The sequence below is a fragment of the Vitis vinifera genome, chromosome 16, assembly GCF_030704535.1.
Source record: "Vitis vinifera cultivar Pinot Noir 40024 chromosome 16, ASM3070453v1".
Taxonomy (NCBI): Eukaryota; Viridiplantae; Streptophyta; class Magnoliopsida; order Vitales; family Vitaceae; genus Vitis; species Vitis vinifera.
Window position 1 is genome coordinate 1,155,919 of NC_081820.1, and position 26,161 is coordinate 1,182,079.

General features: G+C 39.0%; 2 protein-coding genes across 2 annotated transcripts; both read right to left on the reverse strand.

Annotated features, from left to right (window-relative positions):
- Positions 1-539: 539 nt before the first annotated feature.
- On the reverse strand, positions 540-24,588 carry LOC100256185 (zinc finger CCCH domain-containing protein 56). The gene is made up of 2 exons (XM_002271486.4): positions 23,571-24,588; positions 540-1,070 (listed from the first exon to the last, which is right to left on the reverse strand). The coding sequence occupies exons 1-2, from the start codon at positions 24,295-24,297 to the stop codon at positions 781-783; spliced, it is 1,017 nt and encodes a 338-aa protein (XP_002271522.1). The 5' UTR covers positions 24,298-24,588; the 3' UTR covers positions 540-780.
- LOC100255782 (uncharacterized) lies at positions 5,239-8,198 on the reverse strand. The gene is made up of 4 exons (XM_059733764.1): positions 7,109-8,198; positions 6,202-7,011; positions 5,988-6,106; positions 5,239-5,878 (listed from the first exon to the last, which is right to left on the reverse strand). Exons 1-4 carry the CDS (start codon positions 8,103-8,105, stop codon positions 5,393-5,395), a joined length of 2,412 nt encoding a protein of 803 aa, XP_059589747.1. The 5' UTR covers positions 8,106-8,198; the 3' UTR covers positions 5,239-5,392.
- Positions 24,589-26,161: the final 1,573 nt, after the last annotated feature.

Consider the following 26,161-nt stretch of genomic DNA (forward strand, 5'->3'; position numbering starts at 1 on the left):
ATTTTCTTTTGCTCCCTGCGTTTTCTGGATCCGTTTTAGGGTCTCTTTGCTATTGTGCCATTGGATTTAAATTTCACGAACCTTGAATCAAAACTGAGAAATGGGAAAAATCAAGAAGAGGCGAGCGACTGTGCTGGAGATGAAAACGGGAAGAAAAAAAAAACACGGGAAACAGATTGTTTTATTTGGTTTAATTTTGTTCTTTGAACAGTAAAAAAACGGGGAAAACAACATTTTGTTGTTCTCTAAACAGTGTCATTTTGAGAACACGGGGAACAACAAAAACAAAAATGACTCTCTTAACCAAACGAGTTTTTGGTGTTTTTTGTTTTCAAGAACAGAAAACAGTTCTTGAAAACATTAAACAAACAGGCCCTAAGGTTCTATTTTATATTCCTGTGGCAACTAAAACTGGTAGAGAGTATAAGATTCTTACCAGAAACTGAAAAGGAGGGTGTTGGGGGAGAGTATAGGATTCCCATGAACAATGTGTTTAAAAAACCTGAAAAGAAAGAAGTTCCCTGCAGAAAGAGATAATATTAAGAAAACTAGAAGATTTACATTATAGAATCTGCATATGATCCACAGAGCAAAGGATGGTTCCTGACATACGGTAATAATACAAAAGGAAGCTAAAGTTCCAACTCTGGAGAAAAAGAAAAAAAAAAGGGGGCCAAAGAACAGGTCAGAGATACAAAAATTTAAACAAGTTCGAATAACTTCACCAGCGGTGTCTTCCACCAGCAATCACCCTCTAAACAAGTTCTTGTGAGCCTATTCTTATTCGAGGTCATCAATCCAGTCACCATAAATCTTACTGATCTTGTCGGGCCCTTTCCATTTCTGAAGGGGCCTTTGGCCAGGCTTGGGGGCCACTACAGAAGGCCTTTGAGATGGAACTCCCACTCCCATGTGAAAAACATCAGTAGCAGGAGCAGAAAGGGCTGGTGCCACCATGGTGTCTGTTGTTACCTTTGGAGGCCCACCGCCCTGTTGCTTCGGTTCTGGAGGTACTGAAGAAGAAGAGTCTCCACCTTCCTCCACAAGACCCCCACCATATTTATGCAGTTCTGATACATAGACATTTAGCAGCATGAGTTTAACAACACAGGAAGAGAAAAGGACACTACAATTACATAAATTTACAATGACATTATGGATGAATCACAATTTGAACTTATTTTTTAATATTTCACAACCATTATGCACCACCAACCAAAAAAAAGGTTCCAGAATGCCAGAAATTTACAGTACTGGTATTTCACTTCACTTGGAACATAATATTTAAGGCCAGAGGTTTTCCAGTAATATAACATGGAGGCACTCTTAACATTCATTCTGAATAGGGGAGGTGCCATGGGGAATTCAACAAAGGTAAGGATGATAAAGAACTTTGTTTTTGATAGGTAAACAAAGCAAATATATTAAAAGCGCTTGGAAAAGGTGCAAAAAGTACACACGGAGTATACAAGTAGTAGCCGAATACAAGGAAAGGGAAAAAGAAACAACAAACTAACACCCGATACAGAAGACTTCACCCTAAAGGCTAGAATTACATAGAACCCAGACTTAACAAACAATTGGGTGAGTCCAACCTGAAACAACCCACTACTACTACCACAACCACTCTTCCTTGCCTGAGAGTCGAAACAGCTAGCCTCTAAAATCTCCCATTTGAGTTTGTTAGTTAAAGCTTAGGGAGGAAGCCTGGCACTTTAGAGAAAATTCTATAGAGAAGGTTCACTGGGCACCCTGTGATCTATAGAAAATTCTGTGAACATAAAGGTTTGATGATCTATCAGTGGGGAGAACCTAAATAACATGCCAACCTGGTGATCCAAACAACCGAAATTTCATGGTTTCAATCCATTTAATAGCACAATTCTAATTCCTGATCAATCACACCTTAAGGTAAGTGTCTCTTCCACCTCACTCCTTTTACCAATTGTATCTAAGAGCTAACAAACCTCCAAATGTAGAAATTGCTTGTTGTGTGGGTGTGTGTGTGTTTTGCGATCCAACTTCCAAGAAAATGAGAATTTTGATTGAATAAAATTAAGAAGGCTAATCGTTCATCAATATAGGAAGTGTCCGAATAAATTGCCTCCATGTGTGCGCACATGCCTGCAATTTTTTATGTTCGTAGCACTAAAGCATGACTTAGCCAATGCTATGTTCAACTAGCAGACATGAAACCGAGAAGGAAAGGGGAAGGCTGTATCAGGTTAGTTCCTTGGCTAAATTTTTGTGCAAAATGTGTTATCTGGAGTGCATAATAGAGCATGCACCAGATATGATTCCTTGCCTAGCAAGTCACAGTCACCTCCATGTGTGCGCACATGCCTGCAATTTTTTATGTTCGTAGCACTAAAGCATGACTTAGCCAATGCTATGTTCAACTAGCAGACATGAAACCGAGAAGGAAAGGGGAAGGCTGTATTCCTTGGCTAAATTTTTGTGCAAAATGTGTTATCTGGAGTGCATGATGGAGCATGCACCAGATATGATTCCTTGCCTAGCAAGTCACAATCACCTAGATGTTGTCTATATGTCATAAATCATAGTTACACAGTAAATCTATAGGAAGGTTGGTCTATCCATCCAAGTGGCAGCAAAAGGGGTGCAAAAATTCTTGCACCAAACTACATTGACAATGATGCTTGTCCAATGAAATGGGTTAAATTTTCCCAACATAAATAGAAATATTTCAGAACAGGAAATGTAGGTTTATAAAATACTATAGCGAATTAAGTATAAGAAAAATATATAAATGAGTACTATGGGAGACTAATAGAAAGTATCTATGGTGTGCTGGAACTGAAAAACCTTCATCTTAGGTCTTTGTTTCAGTGGCCTAGGGATTGCTTGTTTCAGTGGCCTAAGGTTGTCCAAAGGGAAGAGGATTTGGTCTACAAGGCAAAATTTAATCCCAATAGACAGGCTTGGAAAAAACAATTAATTGAATAATGTCAAAAGAGAAGGCAACAAAATGCTAACATTTAAACTAAATTAGGTGATAAGATGATCAACATAATCAGCAGTTAGGGGCTCCAGGGAATGAAGATAGCATCAAGAAGTGGGTTTTGGGTGAAGATGGACAACAAATCCAAGAAAATGCTGCTGAAGAGAATATTTACAACAGGTTGCCTGATGATCATGAAGAATAACAAAAGGTAAGATAAGAGTATATTGATAGTAGACCAATGATTGAAAGAAGAAAGGATATAATTCTTGCATAATGTTGTAATAGAAACTTGACTCATACCTAAGAGGGAAATACATTAAGAAAACAAGATTCACTTCCAAAGAAATAAAACTACAATAACTAATCCAAACCAACATAAAGAAATCTGATTGTGAATAAACCCACATAAATTTGAACCGCATACTTACTAAAGCTCACTAACCATAACAGATCCCAGGGACTTAACATCAATTAGTACCAGGCGAAGATTACAAAATTCATATATATATATGCTGAGGAATAAGAATGGGAGAGCCTAGCATATTTGAAAATAGTTCAGAAGCCAAGTTGCATGTGTGTATGTGTGCATATGCTGGGTAGAAACTGACAGACTTTAGCCTTAGGTTTTTTTTTTTTTTTTTTTTGATAAGCAAACGATATATATATATAAAAAAGGCAAATAGCCTCAAGGCATACAGGAAGTATACGAAGCTACCAACCCACAAACAAAAAACAACACAACCCAAACCCTAATTGGAGGCTAACCACTCCAAGAAACCTATTAGGGATTTCGACTCCATATCAATGTACACTTTAACCCATCCCCAAATAATGTATACAAACGAAGTTTTTAATTTCTGATAAGCCAACACCCCCCCCCTTAAAAGCTAACCTGTTCCTCTCCTTCCATATAGTCCAGAAAATGAATAACGGGATGGACTTCCACACTTTTTTCCTTTTCCTCCCCACAAAAGAGCATTTCCAACTACTAAGAACCTCCTTTACTGAATTTGGAAAGACCCACTGTACACCACACAACGCAAGAATGATGTTCCACAACCCTTTTGCCACTGTACAATGTATTAGTATATGATTAATCGTTTCCTCTTCGCACCCACACAAAAAACACCGATTAGGTAAATGCCACCCTCTTCTCTGCAGCCTATCCAAAGTGAGGACCTTCCCCCAAGTAGCTTCCCAAGCAAAAAAGGCAATTTTGGTTGGGACTTTGTCCACCCAAACATTGCTATGAGGAAAATCCAGCCCTTGAGAATTTACCAACACATTATACGCTTTCTTGACTTTAAACAGCCCGTCCTCACCCTTTTTCCAAAAAACCGAATCATCTTCCATATTTACACTATAATCCCTCAACGCAACTAAGAGATTGCCCACCAAGCCCAACTCCCAATCATTCAAGTCCCTTAATAGCCTTAAATTCCACCCTCCTTGACCCACATTCTGATCCCAACATTCCTCCACTGTGACATTCCTATGGACAGCCATGGAGAAGAGGTTCGGGAAGCCTTGGGACAGCACATTGTTACCGCATCAAAGGTCAGTCCAAAACCTTATTCTATTGCCTTTTCCCACCTTGAACCCCATATTTTCCCAACACCAACTGGACTCCTTCAGAATCTCCTTCCAAACTCCAACACCAAACGCCCCATTTGCCTTCCTTGTCCTCCACCCAAGCTCCTCTTTCCCATACTTAGCCTCAAGCACTTTTTTCCAAAGCTCCTCCTTAGCACACGCAAATCTCCAAATCCATTTGCCTAGGAGGGCTTTGTTCAAGAGAGAAATTTTCCTTATCCCCAGCCCTCCCTTTTCTTTATCCGCGCACACCACCTCCCATCTAACAAGGTGAACCTTACTCCCCCCATTGGCTCCACCCCACAAAAAATCTCTTTGAAGCTTTTCAATCCTTCTTGCCATTGACTTAGGCATACGGAAAACCGACATTTGATACAAAGGGATGCTGGACAGCGTACTCTTTATAAGAGTAATTCTCCCACCTTTGGATAAATATTGACCATAGTTTTAAAAGGCTCAAGGCGCACCAAGGCGCAAAGTAGTCCTGGAGCCTGAGGCGCAAGGCGCATCTAAGGCGCGGGCTTTAGTGAAGTGAGGCGCACCCTAATTTACATATATATTTTTATATAATATAATCAAATTTAACAATCATTTATTTGTCCTAAACACATAAATCATCAAATATCATCCAAAACTTCAATTTAATAAACAAAAAACATAAAAATAAAGAACTCCAAGCATAAAAACAAATCCAAATCCATATTGCTAATTGCCTAATACATATCCAAATCCAAAGTTTCCAAACCTAAAGGTCCAAAACATGAAATTTGTCCACAATTCAAAAACATCATTAAAAAACACTTAAATCACAAATTTGTCCACAACAAGCAATCATCACTCCTCCTCTAAATCAACAAAATCATCATCATCATCATTTCCATCACCACATTTGTAGCCTTCCCCATCTTCTTCATCTGCTGAATCAACCATGTCTCCATCTTCATCTTCATCTATTAGTGAATAAGAAGGCAAAGTTCTAGAACTTGAAGCTATCCCCCTTGTTGGTGGTATTATGCTTGAGCTTGCTCTAGCTCTAGCTCTAGTATCAAACCTGGCCTCCTCAGCTCCAGCAGCTCTAGCAACATCACCCCATGTCAAATTGTCATCATCAAATACAAAATCATCTTGTGCACCTCCATGAGAATCCTCATCTTCCATTCTCCCTATCAACCATTCATTGCTATCATCTATATCTTTCAAGGAAATTGGGTCAATGGTGTTACGTTCATTGTATCTTCTCTTCAAGGCTCGATTATACTTGATGTACACCAAATCATTCAAGCGTTGATGATCTAACCTATTTCTCCTCTTGCTATGAATCTGCAAAAATTCATAAGCTCATAAATATATTTTAAAATTTTAACTTTTAAATTACATTCAAGACTCTATTAGACTATTACTTGTAATTATTTTGGATTTGGTCACTCACATTCTCAAAGATGCTCCAATTCCGTTCACAACCTGATGCACTGCATGTTAAGTTGAGGACTTTCATTGCAAACTTTTGCAAATTTGGAGCTGAAGCTCCATATGCAGCCCACCATTCAGCTGTAGTATAGATATTAACAATTTAGTGAAACAATTCACCTATTTTAGCAAAAATACAATCTAATCATTTAAATAAACAAAACTAAATAACTAACCTGGTGCTCTAGTCTTTCTTGTCCTAACAGCTAACTCATTCCCGAATAGTCCTTGGGCATTTGTGAACAAACTCACTTCGGCCACAACTTTTTCTTGCTTAGCAGGGTCTCTTGTTAGCCTTAAGATGCATTTATACAAATCACTCATAATGTCGGCATCATGCTCTATTTCTGGCTTATCATAGAAGAATTCCGGGTTCAAAAAGTACCCTGCTGCATGCAAAGGCCGATGAAGCTGAATCTCCCACCTCTTATCAATGATGTTGAAGATTTCTTTGTACTTCTCTTCATTTCCATTAAAACTTCTCACAATTGCATCCTTAGCTCTATTCATGGCCTCATAGATGTATCCCATAGGAGCTTTTTTTTCACCATCAACCAAACGAAGCACACGAACTAGGGGACCCGAAACCTTTAAGCAAAACACAATAGTGTTCCAAAATGAAGGCATTAGAACTATGTTGGCTATAGTTTTCCCCTTCTGCTCTTTTGCCCATTTACTATCTGACCAATCTGAGCTTGTAAACATCTTCCTCAAATTGTTTTTTTGTTCATGCAATCGCAATAATGTGATGAAAGCAGTTGCAAACCGAGTCTTAGCAGGCCTAAGCAATTCCCTTTGTCCAGTAAACCGCCTCATCATGTTGAGTAGCCCTGAGCGATTATAAATATACCCATTTAGTGATATAGCCCTCTCCAATGTCCTCTTGATGTTTGGTAGCTTTCCAATATCTTCCAACATCAAGTCAAGGCAATGTGCAGCACATGGTGTCCAATACAAATGTGGACGCTTTAATTCTAACAACCTCCCTATATGAAATTGTAGATAATAAATTTACATAAGTTCTCAAGATAAATAATTCAAATTTTAAAAGTAAATAAAAATTCAAGAAATAGTATTTATTACCTGCCATCACATAACTTGAGTGATTATCTGTTATAACTTGAATAACATTCTCTTCACCAACTTGCTCTACCCATTTGTCAAGTAACTCAAACATCTTTTCTCCCGTCTTAATCATTGAAGAAGCATCAATGGATTGCATGAACATGGTTCCCTTTGAACAATTAACCAAAAAGTTCACCAAAGTTCTCTCTTTCCTATCGGTCCATCCATCCGACATAATTGAACATCCATTTTTCCCCCATTCCACCATATGATCTTTCATCAAATCTTTTGTGAGAGCCAATTCTTTCTTAAGGTTGGTAACTCTTACCTCATGAAAAGTTGGTCCCTTCATACCCACACCATATTGGCCAATAGCCTCAATCATTGGTTGGAAACTCGGATATGTGACTGCATTAAATGGAATAGCAGCCTCATACATCCATCTTGTGATAAGCGTGCAAGCTCTTTCTCTTGCTTCCTTTTTGTAGGCATCATTGATGGTAGTTTGATGCATCTTTCCACTCCTTTGATTTTGAACAACCATCTCTGCATTAGGAGTGAAAAAATGATCCATAGGACCTTTTTGTCTTGGTTTTTTTGAAGAAAACGTCCTACCACCACTTCCTCCTCGGTTACTACCTCCACTAGAAATGTTGGTGACATTCGTTCTACTATTAATCTCCTCACCAATATCTTCATCTTCCAAACCAAACAAATCTTCATTAACATATTCGCTCCCCATATTCATTTGCTCTTTTTGATTTTTCTTGGAACTCATATACTCTTCCATTTCTTCTCTAACATGTTCCGGACATTTTCTACACTTTTTAGCATTTCTATATCCACCAACAAGATGTTGTTTGTGTCTATAGATGCCTCCTTTGGTTACTTTCTCACAAAAAATGCATATGATGGTGTTCAAATCTTTTTCATTAACCAAACGACCATATTTCCACCCCGGATCTCTTCTTCCACTTGCACTAGAGTCCACTTGAGTTTCACTCTCATTATCCATCTTGCAAACAAATTATCTATACTCCACAATAAAATAATTATAATTAAATTAAGAAAAAAATTTGAAAAAAAAATGCATATCACATTATCAAATATCACATTAACAACAAATATGCATGAGTGCTTTTTATTTATTTATTTTTATTTTGTAAAATTTCCATGTCAAAAACTCAAAATATAATATTTATTTTTTAAAAAAAAAAATTACCAATGAGAGTTATGAGGTAAGAATGGAAAAAAATGCAGAAAAGTGAAGAAAAAAGAAAAATACCGAGGTCCGGAAGGTACGTGACTATTTCCCCTTTATTTTTCTCCTATTTTCCCCCTATTTTTCTTCTTCTTTTTCTTCTTCTTCTTCACTTCTCCAGCACGGAAGAGGCTAGGGCAAAAAATGGCAGTGGTCTCGGGTTGAGAAAGACCAGAAAAGGGGGCTGGATGGAAGAAACAGGTCAAAACGGCGTCGTTTTGGCCTGTTTTTTTTTTTTTTAAAGAACAGGGTCCAAAACGACGTCGTTTTGGTCCCTGTTCACTTAAATGAACAGGCTCCAAAACGACGTCGTTTTGGTCACTGTGCACTTAAGTGCACAGTGTCCAAAACGGCGTCGTTTTGGGCCCAGAAATTAAAAAAAAAAAGCTAGGGCTTGGGGCCTCTCTGCAACCCGACTGCTGGAGGAAGAGGAAGGAGAAGAAGAAGAAGAAGAAGAAGAAGAAGAAGAAGAAGAAGAAGGAGGAGAAGGAGATCGTACCTGGTCGGGCCGTCGGAGGCGACTCGGGCGACCGCCTAGCGCCTTGCTGGAGGCGAGCGCCTTGCGCGCCTAAGCGGCGCCTTCGTGAAGGGGCGTCGCCTCTCTTCAGGCGAGGCGCCGGAGGGTGGCGTCGCGCCGCCCCGAGCCTAGGCGCGCCTTTCAGAACTATGATATTGACGGTTCCAAAGGGCAAGCCTTCTCCTCATTCTCTCCTCCACCCCATCCCAAACGGAGGATGCCCTATTCGGTGCCCCAAGGGGCAGCCCCAGATAAACAGTAGGCAGCTGCCCCACCCTGCACCCAATTTCAGCCGCCATTTCCAGCACCCCTTCCACCTTCCCTACCGGAATTACCATACTTTTGTCCAAGTTAATCTTTAAACCTGAGGCTGCTTCAAACCAAAAAAGGATCCAGCCCAAATGCAAAAGAGCCTCTTTCTTAGCTTCGCAAAAAACAATTGTGTCGTCCGCGAATAGAAGGTGAGTAATATTAACAGCCTGCTCTCTTCCTCTCCATATCCTGCAGTCATGGATGAATCCCCCTTCAACGGCCCTTGTGATGAGCACACTTAGGACTTCCATACCCATGATAAATAAGTATGGGGAAAGGGGGTCCCCTTGCCTCAACCCTTTTGTGCTTGAGAAAAACCCAGCTGGGACCCCGTTCACCAGCACTGAGTATTTGACAGTGGAGATACAATTCCACATCCATCCTATCCATTTTGACCCAAAACCCAGCTTTTGCATGACCTTTAGCAAGAATTGCCAATTGATGCTATCATACGCCTTTTCAATGTCCAATTTACAAATTATACCTTTCTCTCCCCTCTTTTGCCAAGAATCTATTACCTCATTTGCGATTAGGGAACCATCAAGAATCTGTCTCCCTTTGATGAACACATTCTGATCAGGAGATATGACCTTGCCTATAACTTTTTTGAGCCTATTGGCCAGCACCTTAGCCAATAATTTATAAAGGCCCCCAAGCAAGCTGATTGGCCTGTAGTCACCTAAATCCTCCACCCCCCCTTTCTTCGGAATCAGCACCAAAGACCTTTTATCAGCTCTTGGAAAGGGCCAGCTTTGTTAAACTTTGTTTCAACCCCTTCAGCTTAGTCGCTAATCTGTAACTCGGCCTGCCTCTAACCACTATCCCTTGCCACCACCCCTCTATCAACTCTTAGAACCCTTCAGCTTTGAGCCACATATTTTCAAACTTGAAAGGAGACGGGCCTCTCCTTATCCCTCCACCCTCTAGCAGAATCGGGAAATGATCCGATGTTGGACGAGGTAGTCTTCTTTGAAGAACCCTACTGTATTGGTCTAGCCAACTAGGAGTCGCTAGAAATCTATCCAACCTGGCCCGCGATTGATTATTGAGCCCCCCACTCCAAGTGAAGGAACCCCCTTGCAATGGAATATCAACTAGCCCTAATTCGTCTATGATCTGGGCAAATCTCCTCATAGCTGAAGTAATTCCCCCAGTTCTGTTTCTTTCAGCTTGGTACAACGTTGTGTTGAAATCACCTCCTAAGCACCACGACTCCTCCCACAATCCTCTGATTGCCCCAAGTTCCTCCCATAAGCACTCCCTATCTTCTCTGGAGAAAGGCCCATAAACCCCCGTGAAGACCCAGATTGCACCATCACCCTCATTCCTGAATCTACAGGAAATGGAAAACTGGCCCTCTTCCACCCCCAACATCTCCAAAGACCTTTTATCCCAACAAATCATGACACCTCCTGCTGTCCCCTTAGCATTCAAAACCTTCCAATCAAGAAATCTTCTCGGCCCTAAACTCCTCACCATCTCTTCAGACATCACTTGCACCTTCGTCTCTTGAATACAGAACAAGTCCACCTTTTGATTCCTGATAACTGACTTAATAATTTTCCTCTTGGGCCTATCATTCATACCCCTCACATTCCAACTCAAAATTCTTAAATTCATTGGACACTTACTTTCTGGTTCCCTCTACCCTGCATAGGGCCTTTCTTCTTAGATTCCTCTCATAGTTAACAGAGCACTCTAGTCTCTTAAGCTCCCTTTCAAACCTTGAGACCTCCAGCAGGCCTTTACCTACAATCTTTTCCTTTCTTTTTCTGATTTTGCCCAAGAAGCTCAGAATTTCCTCCTCCAAGCCTTCCGTAGAAAAGCCTAAAAAATGACTGAATTTAATCAGACTACTCTCCTCCCAATTCAGCTGATCTTCCTTGCTACCCTCTTGGAACTCCGTCTGGTATGCAGTCCACCCCGAGTTTCTTCCCAGAGGCTCGACACTGTTGATCTCAACCAAGTTCCAACAGCCATTCCTTTTCTCTGTTTGTTCTTCTGCATTTGGATCTCGTGACCCACTTCCAACCAATTCCCCCTCCCTTCGCACCCCAGAATGGTCGTAACCCTCCCTCTCCGGAGACCGACCAAAACAAAAGGAATTAGAGGAAGAAGCCCCTTGTGCCCTGAGGCCCCCCAAATTTACATCTAAGTCATACCTTGCAGCTTCTTCCTCCAGCATCCTTTCTGCTCCCTGATATGTTAGGGTCGTCTGTTGTCTTCTCCCCATTTCTTCTTCTCTGCATCTGATGAACTCATGCTCCATAATGGTAATTTTATTATTACCGTTGAGGCCAGGGGAGAAGGTTTTTAAAAGGGGCCCATTGTCCATTAAATGGGTCTGAGATAAGGTGGCTTTCCCCTTCTGAAGGTGGCCCAGACCAGCGTCTGCAGCCCGCCCCAAGCTTTTAACTTGTCGTGGCCCAGTCTAATCCCCCTTTGGATTTTCATATCCTAATTTTAATGAGGGCCCAACAGCCCAATCCATCATCCGGCCTGGACCCACGGACCCAGCAAGTGAATCGGGCCCCCGCAGCAAGCCCACTTGCGACAGAAAGTCCATTTCTACTGAGCCCTCATCCTGCGTCAGCCGACCCGTCCCATTCTCTGACTGGCGCTACACCTCGAACCCCGCGCCCACCATCTCCTCCACTCTCGACCCGGCGCATGGAGCTCCATCACCACTAACCTCCCCTCGTGGATGATTGCTCAGGCCGCGCTTCCATCCCTCGTCCTGCCTTAACACCGGCACTGCCTCCCACCATAGGGATAGGGAGTAAGACATCTCTTCCACCCCTATCACCAGCGACCCAAGGATGTTCACGCCGTCCGATCTGATCAGAATCCTTGCCCATTGTAATTCCTCCATGCTCTCCGTCCTTAGATCAACATCTAAGAAACCACCACAAGCATCTCCCACCCTTCTCAACACCGATGGGACCCATAGCAAAACTGGTAGCCCCAGTATCCTCACCCACACTTCCCTTCTTACCTCTCCCTCTTCCATACACCCCGATCTTGGATTCCACCGCTCTAACCCCATTTGCACACCTCCCACCACCTTATTACCAGACAGCTGAACCCTTCTTGCTTCTTCCACGAACTCAAATTCCAATAGAGCTCGTCCTTTACCCATGCACGCAATCCCCATGCCTTTGCCATTTTCCAACCCAAATTTTCCAAGTCTTCCCCTTTTTCGTTGCTAGGGTTCCAGCTTCCAATCAAACAATGCTCCAGCCTGCTAAGGTTTCTGCTTAGCTCCTCCCGTCCCACCTCCACTCAAATGGTATTGGGTTCCTTGTCCTCCCAACCCTTCACCATGTCCGCGAACGACCTTCCCTTCACCATTTCCAGGCGCGGCCTTCCCAAAGCCCTTACTTCTTCCTGTTGTACCTTTTTGCCAACAGTGATATCCATCTGGCGCAACGCTTCCACCATCGCCGTCCAACCCCCCTTATCCCCTTTGGCCTTCGGGATACAAATACTGTATCTCTTCGACACCACATCGACAACCCCTAACCGCAGGAAGCACCCCGCCCTGTTAGATACTCGCACCATGGAGAAGCTTCGCCCCTTCTCCTTCCATCTCTTCTCCCAGCTTCCAACCCTCATATCCTCGATGCACTGTTGAAGACCTTCCATGAACAGCCCTACGCTGTTCAAACCCATTCGCACCCAAGACGATACCCCTCTCTTACTTTCCGTTATGGTTAGGGTTGTTCCTCCCCTTTCCACCATTTCCAACTCAAACGTCTTAGATTCCACCCCGAAGCTGCTTGCCTTTCTTTTCCTCCTGTTCTCCGCGCGTCGCGCATTCCCATCGCTGTTGATCTCTCTCGCTCTCAGTCTCTCTCGTTCTCTCTCTCATAATTTTTTATTTTATTATTTTTTTTTTTGATAGGTAAAAGAAAATTTTTTAGCCTTAGGTTATTGTTTAAGCAGTCTAGGGATTCTCTAGTGATTGTTTGTTTCAGTGGCCTGAGAGATATAGGAAGAATAATCAAATTTAGTCTACAAATCAAAATTTAATTCCAATACACTGATTTGTTAAAAACCAACTAGTTGAAAAATGCTGCAGGTACCAACAGAAAAGGCAATATAATGCCCTCATTTAAACCAGGTTGGGTGATGAGATGATTAACATAGCTAGCAGTTAGGTGCTCCAGGGAGTGAAAATAGCATCAAAAGGCAGGTTTGGGGTGAAGATGGAAAGCAATCCAAGAAACCCTGCCGAATGAGAACATTTACAAGAGATTGCCTCATGATCATGAAGGAGAACTCAAGGTACGATAGAGTGCACTGATGGGAGCCCAATGATATAGAAAGGAGAAGGGATACGATTTTTAAATCATGTTGTGACAACAATGTTAAGACATTTAGAAACCAAGATTCACTTCCAAAGAACTAAACTTAGAGAAATTAATCCAAACCGAGTATGAATAAATATAATTGCAACTAAACCCTCAAAAATTTGAACCAAGTACTTCCTAAAGTTCATTAACTAAAACAAATCCCAGGGACTTAATATCAAGTAGTATAAGGCAAAAAAAATATTTTGTGTTTATACATGAATGTGTGCATGTGTTTGTGCATTTATCAATATTTGTATTTGTGTATGGGACTGGTGTGCATTGTGTACAGCGTGTGGGAGCTAGCGGCACCTTGGCCCCATGAGTGACCTAGGACAGTAACAAGGTGGCATAAGGGCGCAATGCCTTGTCCAAGGAGATGACTTGGTGAGTCATGGGCACAATGCCATGACTTGTTGCTGCACCAAGAGAGGATGGGACATGGCACGGTGCCATAGCAGCAACATGAAGACATATGGGCTTGAGACATGAGCAAGGGGTGTTAGTGACCCTTGCTAAAGCACGCAGCCAAGGGCAAGGAGCTAGGATGCGATGCAACCCATAGGTGCAATGACATGGGGCTTGGGCACAGAGACGGATGGAAGCCTCAGCATGGATATGACTCAGATGTGTGGACCAAAGGAGAACTTGGAAGGCACATGAGCTAGATATAGAGGCATGGGCAGCAACATGAGGAGAGAGACTCCCGATGCACGAGACTCCAAGTCTGGATGGGAAGCAAAGTCCTAATGCAAGAGAAGATAAGAATCCTGAGACACAAGAACTCAAAATTGAGTAGGAGTCCCTATTTTCATTGTAATTGTAGTCGACTCAAAGTCTTAATGGAAGTGGTTGGTGCCACAACCTATGAGGGAGAGTCCTAGTTGAACAAGGATGAGGAGTCCTAGTCCAACAAGGAGTGGGTGGCAGCCACTCTATAAAAGGGAGACAGGAGAACCTCCTTGAGTACATGTACATTCACACACTCATACAGACGGATCTAGAGAGGAAGATCTTGAGAGAGCATGAGCTCGCCAATGCTATTGTGGGAGCTTTGCTAATTTGTGTCTTGTATTCTTATTCGGTATAGTAATAAAATACAAGTTAGGGTTGGTGCCCTATAAACTCGTGTGTGCTTGTGTGGGTTCCTTGATCTAATCTCGTGTGGGTTGTTGGAAGGCTGGCTTAGAAGGGTGGCTAAGGGCCGCACATACTCAAAACACCTTCCATACCTGTTCTACTTCTTTCGTGTCAGCTTTTGTGAGTTTCAGTCAATATTTGGAAATTGGGACAAGTATAAACCATAAGAATCACAATTGCACAGGCGGGAAGATATTTTATGTTTGATAATCAAACAGCACCCCAATGCAATCACATCTAAATCCTGTTCAATCAACCACTGGAAGGGAAAGCTTGGGAAAAATCTTCCCAATATATAGACCTGGGCAGCTGAAACAGATAGTAATTGAGTCTATATCATTGCATTTTGAACAAACTGAAGGGAAGGAGTTATGTGACACTAATAAGGCAAACCATGCCAAGAACTAGATGTCAAAAGATGTGTGATACAGAAAACTCTAGGGTTAAGCATAATTTGTCCCTAAATATCCTAATTTGGGTATTGTAATTAATCAATGAAAATATTGTTTAAACTTTAAAGTTAAACACTAAAGACATACTGGTAGTGGCGAAATTCCATGTTAATTTCACAAATAATGGGAATATATATATATATAAGAGCAGCATTATTTTCAAGCGAAGAGCCACATATTGCTATAATAAAGTTTAAAAGAACAAACAATGTAAGAATATTATAGACAATTTGGGAGCTACCACAATAATTTCATACCCTTTGAATTTCTCACAAGGTCTGTTCCCTGTTCCTTTCAACCTTAGAAATTATGCTGTTGCTTTGTTTGTACATTTTGTTAAATCTGATGATTTTTCTGCAACATTATCTTTTATTTATACTAGAAAAATTGAATGCAAGGTCATCAACATGTTGATAGCAAATACAACTTGAGGAACAAATTCGATGGTAAGTATAACTCAAGAATAACAATAACTCAACTGAAGGCACAGACGATAAAATCTTCTCAAAATAACTTTAGGTGTACCAAGAATAGAAAATAATACATGAGAAATGCAATAAATAGCTTTCTGATAAAAGAAAAATGAAATAAAATAAAAATAAAATAAACCCTTATTTTACCCTTTTGTTGTACAGCAGAGGTGCCCTACAATTTGAAACTAAGGCCAAAGTCACTGGAACAGAATCAGAAAGCAAAACATACCTAATAAGGCAGGCCAAAAGATATGTGCACTTGTGCACACAAGTGTTGCAAGAGGATATCCTCATTGTAAGCAAAAACTTCTAATTTTTTTTCCCTTAAATGAGGAAGAAACTTCCGCATAGTTAACAAAACAAAGGAAGACATTTTTCCAAATAAATGAACAAATTTCCCTCTAATATCGTACAAGAAAAGTTTCATTGTAGACAGCCCCTAGTTAACCACATTTTTCTTTCTCAATAGTTACACCTTTCGTAAATAGAATCACCTAAATTTTTAACCAAGAGACAAACTACAAAACAACATGGGAACCTCATTTTGTACTTAATAGCCTCATATGTTGTCATTTATAAGTTTAGTGCATAGCATGTGGACCTTTCTAGGTCTCAATTAATATATTAGAAAATTAGATGCTAGAAACATGACTATTATGGACAATCACCTATTTCATAAACAACACTTTAATATTTATTCAATACAATGAAAAACAAAAGAATTAATCAATACTTCCATACCCATGAGTAAAACTGCAATTACTCCCAAACCGACATGTCCCACCTGATGCCCACATATAACATATCTTTGTTTTCCAATTTGATAGATTTTGCTTCGACTTACTCTTATTCTCATGAGCACCATCACTGTCAACTAATGAAGTCAAATTAATCACCACACGTTCCCTCTCTTTCAAATATTTATCATGCAATAAAGTGCAACTATCCCCCGTTTAGGCACACTTCATCTCAACAATATTTTAAATGGCTCACTTCATGTGACCTCTGTGATCCTCCACACAGATCTGACGAATAAATTGTAGGTATTGCTTGTCTCTCACTTAATACCACCACATTACACTCCCTATTGGTGGCTACTGAAATTTGTTGCCAATTTGGTGGGGGTCAACGAAGTTCTTCAATTCTGTGAGCAAAATTGCAATTTGTGTACAGGCACACCCCAGTGAGGAAGTTATGACATAATTTGGTTTTGAACAACATTTTTACTTTGGACTTCGAAGGACTATTCGCGAGCCATCTTGAGAAGTTCTTAGTTTCTTGTCAGAAGGATCACTCTCGGATCGACATTGAGATGGAAAAGGACAACTCTGACGACCTTTGATTGTCTTAATTGTTTGGTCACTCATACTTGGAACTTAATTGCCTACACCACTAGACTTAAAAACTCTCAATACCATCGTCATTGGCACATCTTGTAGTTCAAACAACTTGGTTTCACCAATGAAAAGAACCGTCAGCCCAAATTTTCAAGAGAAGGGAAGAAGTTGAAACTGAAGGGAGAAGAAATGTATGAGCCAAAAGAGCAAGAAAATGAACCTAGCTCTAAGCAAGAGTGACAGAGATTTTTAGTAGATGAAGCAGAAACAACGAAATGCCCAAAAGCACAAGAAAATAAACCTAGATCCAAGAGAGAGTGACAGAGTCTTTTAACAGATGAAGCAGAAACAAAGAAATGATCAGTAACAACGCTATAGGGGTGAAATTAGGAGAAATTGCAAGGGGAAAAGGAAAGTTAAAGCATCTTTGATACAAACGAGATAGACGTGTTTAATGCTCTAGTTGCCACATCCATTTCAATCTTATAATATTCATTATATGACACAATGCTTAAGTATCAACGACACTTTGTTATAATTATCAATAAAATTTAAATCTAATATAAAAATAAGAATTAAGTATTTTTTACCTTATTATAGTCCATAATCTATTAATCTTTAATATCTAATATTTTCTCAAACAACAAGCTTGAATTATATGGTTTACCACTAATACTTATTATCAATAACATTTTTTCAGAATATTTCCATACAACATTAGCAAGAGTGGCACACAAGATGCACATGCTCCTCATCTTACATAGTTTTGCTGCTTTTACCCTCAGCTATTTTTCAGTTAGATTAGTGTGAGAATTTACATGTTAATAAAATTTATCTTGTAAAGTACAAAATGAGTTGGCAAAGTATCCCTCTTGGTTTTGCCTACCAAAAAAAAAAAAAGGAAAAGCAGACCTCTTGGTTTTTCTGTTTTACTTTTTATGATTCAACTAAGAAAAAGCAGTACATACATTTAATAATTCAAGTTGTACATCTATAAAAAGAATTCACGTAATATAAATATATAGGAGTATACTTCATATAGAGACATAATTTACATTAGATATGTATAAATGTTTATCAAATTATACTTTTAGAAGTTGGTATCCTCTTAGAAGGAAACCAAAAGGCTCATTTCGGGGAATAAATATTATTAAGTTACTTTCCTTAAAAGACAATAAATACAATAACAATTTAATTACATGTGTCAAACGAAAAAGGTTCTCTTCGTATTTGTTTCAATAAATCAACTATTAAGGAGGTAAGGTGCTTTGGGGATTTTTTCCCCCCTTTTTTAGTCTTTTTATGTTTTTTTAATGATATTTACAATGAGAGTGATTCATTCTCTAATGTTCCACACTGTTATAACTTATTAAAGGACCTCCTATATCACACAATACACTAGAACCAATCTTCCATTTTATTCCCTTTGCTGAAATATAAGGAGATGTTATCTCCAGTTTAGGGTAGGACAATGAAACATAGGTTATATCTTCATCAATATGAGCAAAAAATTGAAAGGGCCAAAGAGAGAAGTCGTATTGTCTTTGAGATAAGCAAGATATAATGCATATGTGTGTGCATTGTTTTTTTATGCTTCTATGCTTGTTCCACACATGCATTTCAAGATTTCAACATCCTTTATATAACATGTGCCTCAATTCTTAATCTATTTTTGAAATTACGGGCTTTATATAGTTATATAATATACCTATAAAAAAAATATAGTTGTATTATAAAATTTGTGTTAAACTTAATAATAGGCATTTAATTCCCATTTATCCTCTTATAATTAATGATTTATAAACTAATAGCCTCTAACACCAAATATTTTCTCAAGGGGTTACTTTGGTTCCATAATTTACAACTAATTTTCTCCAATAATTACTAATTAATAATATTTTTAGAATATTTTTACATACCATTACTTTGCTTTACATTTTTTTTTAATAAGTAAACGCACAGAAAAATAGATATATATATATATCTATATGAAGAGAGAAAAGGGCGCCTTAAGGCTAATCCAAAGCACACAAGGGGTTTCAAGAGGCGCCACAAAGCAAGAACAAAAAGAAGAGGGGATACACAAAATCACCAGCCCTCACCTAGAACCCAACCTATCAAAAAAGTTGATTAAAGGAAGAGGTCCTTCATCAATAATCGACTTAGTCCAAGAACAAAAATTACATACAAAATAATTTTTCATCCTATGAATTGAAAGCTCCTCATTTTCAAAAGCAATTTTAGTTCTTTCCTTCCAAACCACCAAAAAAAAAAAAAAAAGGGGGTCTGCCATCCACACCTTACTACGCTTCTTGCCCATGTTGATACTATGCCAACTAAGAAGGGTATCTCTAACCAAATAAGGAAGGACCCACATCACTCCAAAAAAAGCAAACAATAACTCCCATAAAACTCATGCCTTGGTGCAATGAATTAGAATATGATCAATAGACTCTTCTTCCGCACAACGAAGGAAACATCTATTAGCTAAAGTCCACCCCCTCTTTTTAAGTTGATCCAAAGTTAACACCTTACCCCAAGAGGCTTCCCAAACAAAAAAACCCACTTTAGTAGGAACACAAGGGCTCCATATGATGCTCTTTGGAAACTAAACAACACTTCTTGAATTTGGAGCACTATAAAGAGATTTGACATAAAAAATCCTATCCTTAGTCTCTTTCCACAACACCCTATCTTCCAAATTAGAATTAAGCCTCCTTCCTTATATTGTCACAAGTAACCTCTCCACCTCCACCTCCCAATCATTGAAGGGCCTAGAGAACCTAGGACTCCAACCCCCTTCCTCACCCATTGAGTCCCACAACTCCACTAACTAAGCCTATATAGAATTTGTTAAGGCATACAAAGAGGGGAAAGAATCACAAAGAGCATTGTTCTAGTACCATTTGTCTTTCCAAAATTCCACTCTTTTACCATCCTCCACAGAAAATACAACTTTGTTTTGCAATAGAGACCCTTCCTTCCTAATTTCCTTCCAAAATCCCACACCAAACCCCTCCATCACTTCCCTGGTACACCACCCCCTTTCTTCCTCCCCAGACTTCCTACTAATAACATGCTTCCAAAGAGTCTCGCTTTCATTCGCAAAGCGCCAGTTCCACTTACATAAAAGGGTCCTATTGAGAGTAGAAAACGTCTAACTCCCAAACCACTCTTCCTTTTGTCCGAACAAACGATATCCCACTTTGCAAGATGAGGCTTCCTCTCCAAAGCTCCCCCCAAACAAAAAATCCATTTGAATTTGCTCTAATCTTAATCTAACCACTCTTAGAAAACACAATAAAGACATCAAGTAGATGGACATACTAGACAAAGTATTGTGAATCAAAGTGATTCTCTCTCCTTTAGAGATAAATTGTCTCTTCCACATGGCAAACCTCTTCTGAAATTTCTCCTCCACCCCATCCTAAACAGCCACAGACTTGTGTTGCACACCCAAGGGAAGCCCCAAGTAAGTAGTTAGGAGCCTTCCCACTTTACAACCAAACTTGAGAGCCAAAGCCTCTAGATTCTCTACTCTCCCTACTAGCAAAATTTCATTCTTATCCAAATTGATTCTCAAACCTGATATGGCTTCAAACCACATCAAAAACCAACTTAAATAAGTCATCTGATCTTGGGAAGCCTCGCAAAAGACTAGCATATCATCAGCGAACAGCAAATGAGTGACCAAAACCCCATCACCGCTTCTGCCCTTTATCTCCCCCTTCCCCCCACCTTCCCTTCTCACTACTCTAAAGATGAGCCTACTAAGAGCCTCTATCCTGATCACAAATAAGTAGGATGAAAGGGGATCTCCTTGACGTAGTCCCCTTGAGTTGTTGAAGAATCCCGACAAAGTGCCGTTGATCAAAACAAAAAACATTGCAGTGGAAATACACCAAGATATCCAACTAGTCCACTTCTCCCAAAACCCATTCTCTGCATCACTAACATCAAAAAATTCCAATTTAAGTGATTATACGCCTTCTCTATATTCAATTTGCACAACACCCCACTCTCATTCCGTTTCAGCAAAGAATCTATTGCCTCATTGGCAATTAGAGCAACATCAAGAATTTGTCTTCCCTCGACGAAAGCGTTTTGAGCTGAAGACACCACCTTCTTTAACCTATTAGCTAACACTTTTGCCAACAACTTGTACAAGCCTCCCACCAAACTAATCAGTCTGAAATCTCTTAGGTCCTCCGTGCCTACTTTTTTTGGGATTAAAATCAAGAACGTAAAATTCAAACTCCTTACAAATCTTCCCTGTTCATGGAACTCTTTGAAAAAACCCATAACCTGAACTTTCACATTCAGCTACCTTTTAGATACCTTACTGTGAGACTAAAAGTAAAGCAGAATGTATACAGCACAGTGGTGAATGAGTTGACAAAATTTTGAACTCTTTGGTTTTAATATTCTTACCATTTTTATTCAATTAAGAATAAGTGGCAACAAGTATTTAGAAATTCTAGTTGTGCATCCATAAGGAAAGTTCCCTTGATTCACATATAAATAATAGCATACTTTCCTAAGGAGAATTGTATGTAGTTACACAACCTACACTACATATGTATAAATGTTCGTCAAACTATAAGTTCATAGCTAATCCCCTGTTATAAGAAAACCAAAAGGATTAACATCCACACCTTGCATTTGGCCCCCACACCAAGTCAGCTAAGCTACATGTCTCTAACCAATCAGAGGTGAACCCAAGACACTCCGAACAAGGAGAAGTCCCAAGACATCAACCAGAAGCCCACTTGTAAGAATAAGAATATATTTTCACCATGATTATGAGTTACTAGAAGGCCTACTATATCATACACTGGCCTCTTAAACCTATGTCTAGACTAGAACCATTCTTCAACTTGATTCATTCTGCTAAAATACAGATGATGTCATCTCTTGAAGGGTAGTGCTATCAAGAGGGCAACCTTATTTTCTTGTTATGAGCTCCAAAATTCATTTCCTTAGCACAATATCCTTCTTATTCATTGAGTAAAAAAAAATAAAAAAAAATACAAGACCATGGGTGCATGTTGAATGATGAAGCCGAATAATGTTTCCATCATTAATAATTAGGGTAAAGAGAGAGACCATTCAGCTTAGTAATGAATAATAACACCAGAGGATAATCCAACTCAAGAGAGATAAAGATGGCAATACCAACCCACCCCCACCACCACATCCACACCCCCCCACCCAACCCCATACACACACACACACACACACACACATATATATATATATGGGAATACAATCAAGCTCTCTTGGGATCTAAGAAACCACTAGGGAAAAGGGTAAATAATTAGAAGGAATATTAATTTCTCTTGTTTGGTTTAACGAAAAATGTCAAAGGAAAATGAAATATAATGCAAAACATTTAAAGTTTGCACATTTTTAAACTTAATTCTCTGCTGAAGAAAGCGAATAACATTGCAGAGGGTTAGATAAAAATTTATTATTGTTCTTATTGTTGTTGTTGTTATTATCATGATTGACCTAAAACTTGTTTTTCCCCCCTTCATATTTTCTTTCAGTTAAAGGAAAAAAATAATTTCATGTTCATGCTAGTGTTTGAGGTGAGGCCAGAGTCATGTAAATAGGGGCAGCAAGCATAATCACCCAGTAGAAGCAAGACCCAACTGACACAAAAGGTTATAAGTGGAATTCCACAAAAAGGGAAATCTCCTCTCTTTCTATCTTGAGCCAGGCACCATTAGCAACTCTACGCTGGGACATCACCAGCCCCACATTACAATTTCTAACTTTTGATAATTAAACACTTCACGTGCATGGCATATTAACCATTGTAGTCCCTGACTCAATGCAGTAGCAGATTTAAGCTCTAATAGAATTTATAACAAAATACTCACACAGGTTACTAACTTCTACATGAATTATTACCAAACAAAATATTTTGCATGGTGTTAATAAGTAAGACTAGCTGCTAACTCAATAACTTTACATGTCAATGTATTAGTAACTTTAGGCACCTAAGACAAGGCCATTATGGATAATCCTGCACCAATACTTTAAGCACATTTAGAATTTAGAACAAATACTTCACATGGCATTACTCCCTCAACAACTTCAAATGCCAATGTATTAGCAACTCTTGTTTCAAACTCATTTGGAATCATTACCCGTCCCATGTTGCAACTCCTAGTTTTCAACAACTAAACACTTCACACTACCAGAATTTAGAACAAAATATTCATGGGGTTACTAACTCAACAACACTTAAATCTTAACGAAGTAGGAACTTTAGGCACCATCAAAGCATTCTAGCTTCTAACTCAATTATTACCAATTTTAGCCTGTAATAGAAATTACCACATCATTTCTACATAGAGAACAATTTCATCACCTCCCACTCCATGGGATTACCAAGTCTATAACTCTAAATGTTAATGCATTAGCAGAGCTGATTTCCCTGTTTGGAGTCATTATATGCAGCAACTTCTCATCTTCAGTAACTGAACACTTCACATGCACAGCATGCAAACCATTTCTGGTTTCAAACTCGATATTCCATATATAGTTGAGACATCTATATTCTCCTACTTCATAAACAATTTCATATTTATTCTTACGCTAAAAAAGAAGCTGAAAATTGATCATTACCTGCAACTCCATGTGCAAAATGGCACTTGTTTCCAAATGGGCAGCTGCCCGTGGTCTCCCACTTATTGCATATCCTTGTCTTCCAATTTGACGGTTTCTGGTTCGGCCCATTGGCGCCGCTGCTTCCGTACCCGCCACCGCCCACCGTTGGGCTCAAGCTTATAGCCACGCTCTCCCTCGCCCTGGACTGTTCATCGTGCAAGAATGTACAACTATCTCCATACGGACACCCTTCTTCTGTGTAGAACTTCTTGCAATGCCTCCCCTTATACGACCTCTGCGACTCGCCGCAGCGCATCTCCGACAGGCTCAGTATCGGAATCTGGTGCTCCTCCCTTTGCGGCGGCGATGGGGGAAGTGGCTCCGCCTCGTCGTAGTTGTGCTGCGCTGCCACAATCTCCTGCCAATTCGGCGGCGGACGGCGGAGCTCCTCCATTCCGTGGGCGAAGTTGCAGTTGGTGATATACGGACACACGCCAGCACGGAATTTGCCGCAGAGTTTGGTTTTGAAGAACATTTTGCCCATGGATTTAGAGGATTTTTGGGAGTTTTTAGACTTTTTGGCAGGAGAGATGTCGGGAGCGGTGGTGCCAGAGGAGAATTTGGGGGTTAGGGTGAAGGATCTGTAGTCATCGTCGGTAGCCCAGAGGTTCTGGTCGGCAGCGGACCAGTGGTCGGGGACGGCGGTTCCGGATAGGTCAACGGCGTCACCGGCGGTGAAATCCATGGGCGGAGGAGAGGAGAGTCAGGAGACTCGGTGATCGAAACATTCAAATGAAGCCCTCGATTTTCATGGGAGGGAGAGAGCTTCTCCTCTCGAGAGAGCAAGCACCGTGACACTTAAAACGACGTCGTTTTTTGTTTCAAACGACGCCGTTTCAAGTTTGAAATCTATGTAAACGTTGTCGTTTCAATTTCAAACGTTGCCGTTTAGTTCACATTCTTTGAAGACAAAGCCAGGAGGCTCCCGACTGGCTTATTGCTTCTCTGTTTCAACTTAAAAGCTATTTTTTAAGCCAGAGAAGAGATCTCATGTCCACTAATTTTATTTAAATAATTTATAAATTAAAAAATAATTTAATATAGAAACTAAAAAAATGTTCATCTTTTGTAAAAGTTAAAAAAAAAAAATTTTATGGGCAATTTTTCCTTCATGATTAATAAAATTTTTACGGTACCAATTTTAAAAATCATAATTTTGGTTTTTATTTCAATTTCTGGCTAAAGTCATAATATAAAAATTATCTCAAATACATCTACATTAATTCAAAAAAATCATGTTAGAATTATTATAGAAAATATAAAAAATCAAATATATTTAAAATTTTATTCATCTTCAAATTATTTAATCTTTATATATAAAATAATTTATTAATTATAAACATATACTTTACTTTTTCTTATTTCTATTTTGCTCCCTTATTTTCTTTCTTTCATTTTTTTCCTTTAAAATTTATGAAAATCAAATATAGTTTAAGAGTTTGACTTCCTAATTTCTTCAAAGATATTGATTACTTTTAGAATCTCTTAATTAAAAATGAGATTTTTCCAAATTAAAAATTATAATCCTTGATAAATTTGATTCAAACATATCTTTTTATTTTAGACTTAAATTCCATTTGGTAGTGATTTTAGGAAATGTTTTTTAATCTAAAATTTTTTTTTTTTTAAAATTAGGTGTTTGTTAAAATTTAAGAAACACTTTTAAAATTTTGAAAATTTATTTATAGTGTTGAAAAAACACTTGTAACGTTTTATGGAAAAACAATAAGGTAAATTTGCATGTCTTGATCTTATATAATGACTTTAGATTTAAGGTCTTAGATCCCATAGTTTTTTATGTCATAGTTAGTGTAGGGGTTTTATATGTAAAAATTCCTATCTCTTCATCTTGTGATTGATTTTGAATATTTTGTGTTATCCCTAATATTTCATATGTTAAAATTAGGTTAAACATTCAACTTCCTATTTAATAATTTTTAAATACACCTATTTATCCCCTCTGATTTGTATTAAGGGTGATGGAACTAAGCGTATATCACTCAAGTTCATTTACTATAAGCTCTAGAAGAGCAGTGAAATTATTGTTCAACAAGTAAAATTAAGTGATAACTTAACACAAACTTATTCATAAAGACATTATCAAGTCCAACACTCAAAATTTATATATAACATTAGAATGCACTGAATTAAAGATCTTTATGCTAAGTCACATGAGAAAATATAATCATGTCAACATAAAAGAGAGCAAATTGATAAGCATGTCACTACATTGCACTCCTTTTCAATTCGTTCAGGTTTTGTCCCATTAAGTTTTATTGGTAAAGTTTTTAATGAGATAGTCATATCATTTTAAAATAATAATGTACTCCGTTTCTTTTACTAAAGTTTTTCCCATTCAGTTTTTTTTAGTAAGTTTTAACGAGACATATTCTTATAACAAAAATACCCTATGGAAGCACCGAGTAGTGCTTCCTAGGGCATTTTAGAGGAGTGTTACAAAATATAAGAATTTGTTACATTGAGAAAACTTGTAAATGAATATCCATAATGCTGTAAATCTCTTTGTAACTTCTTATAAAGGGGAAGAC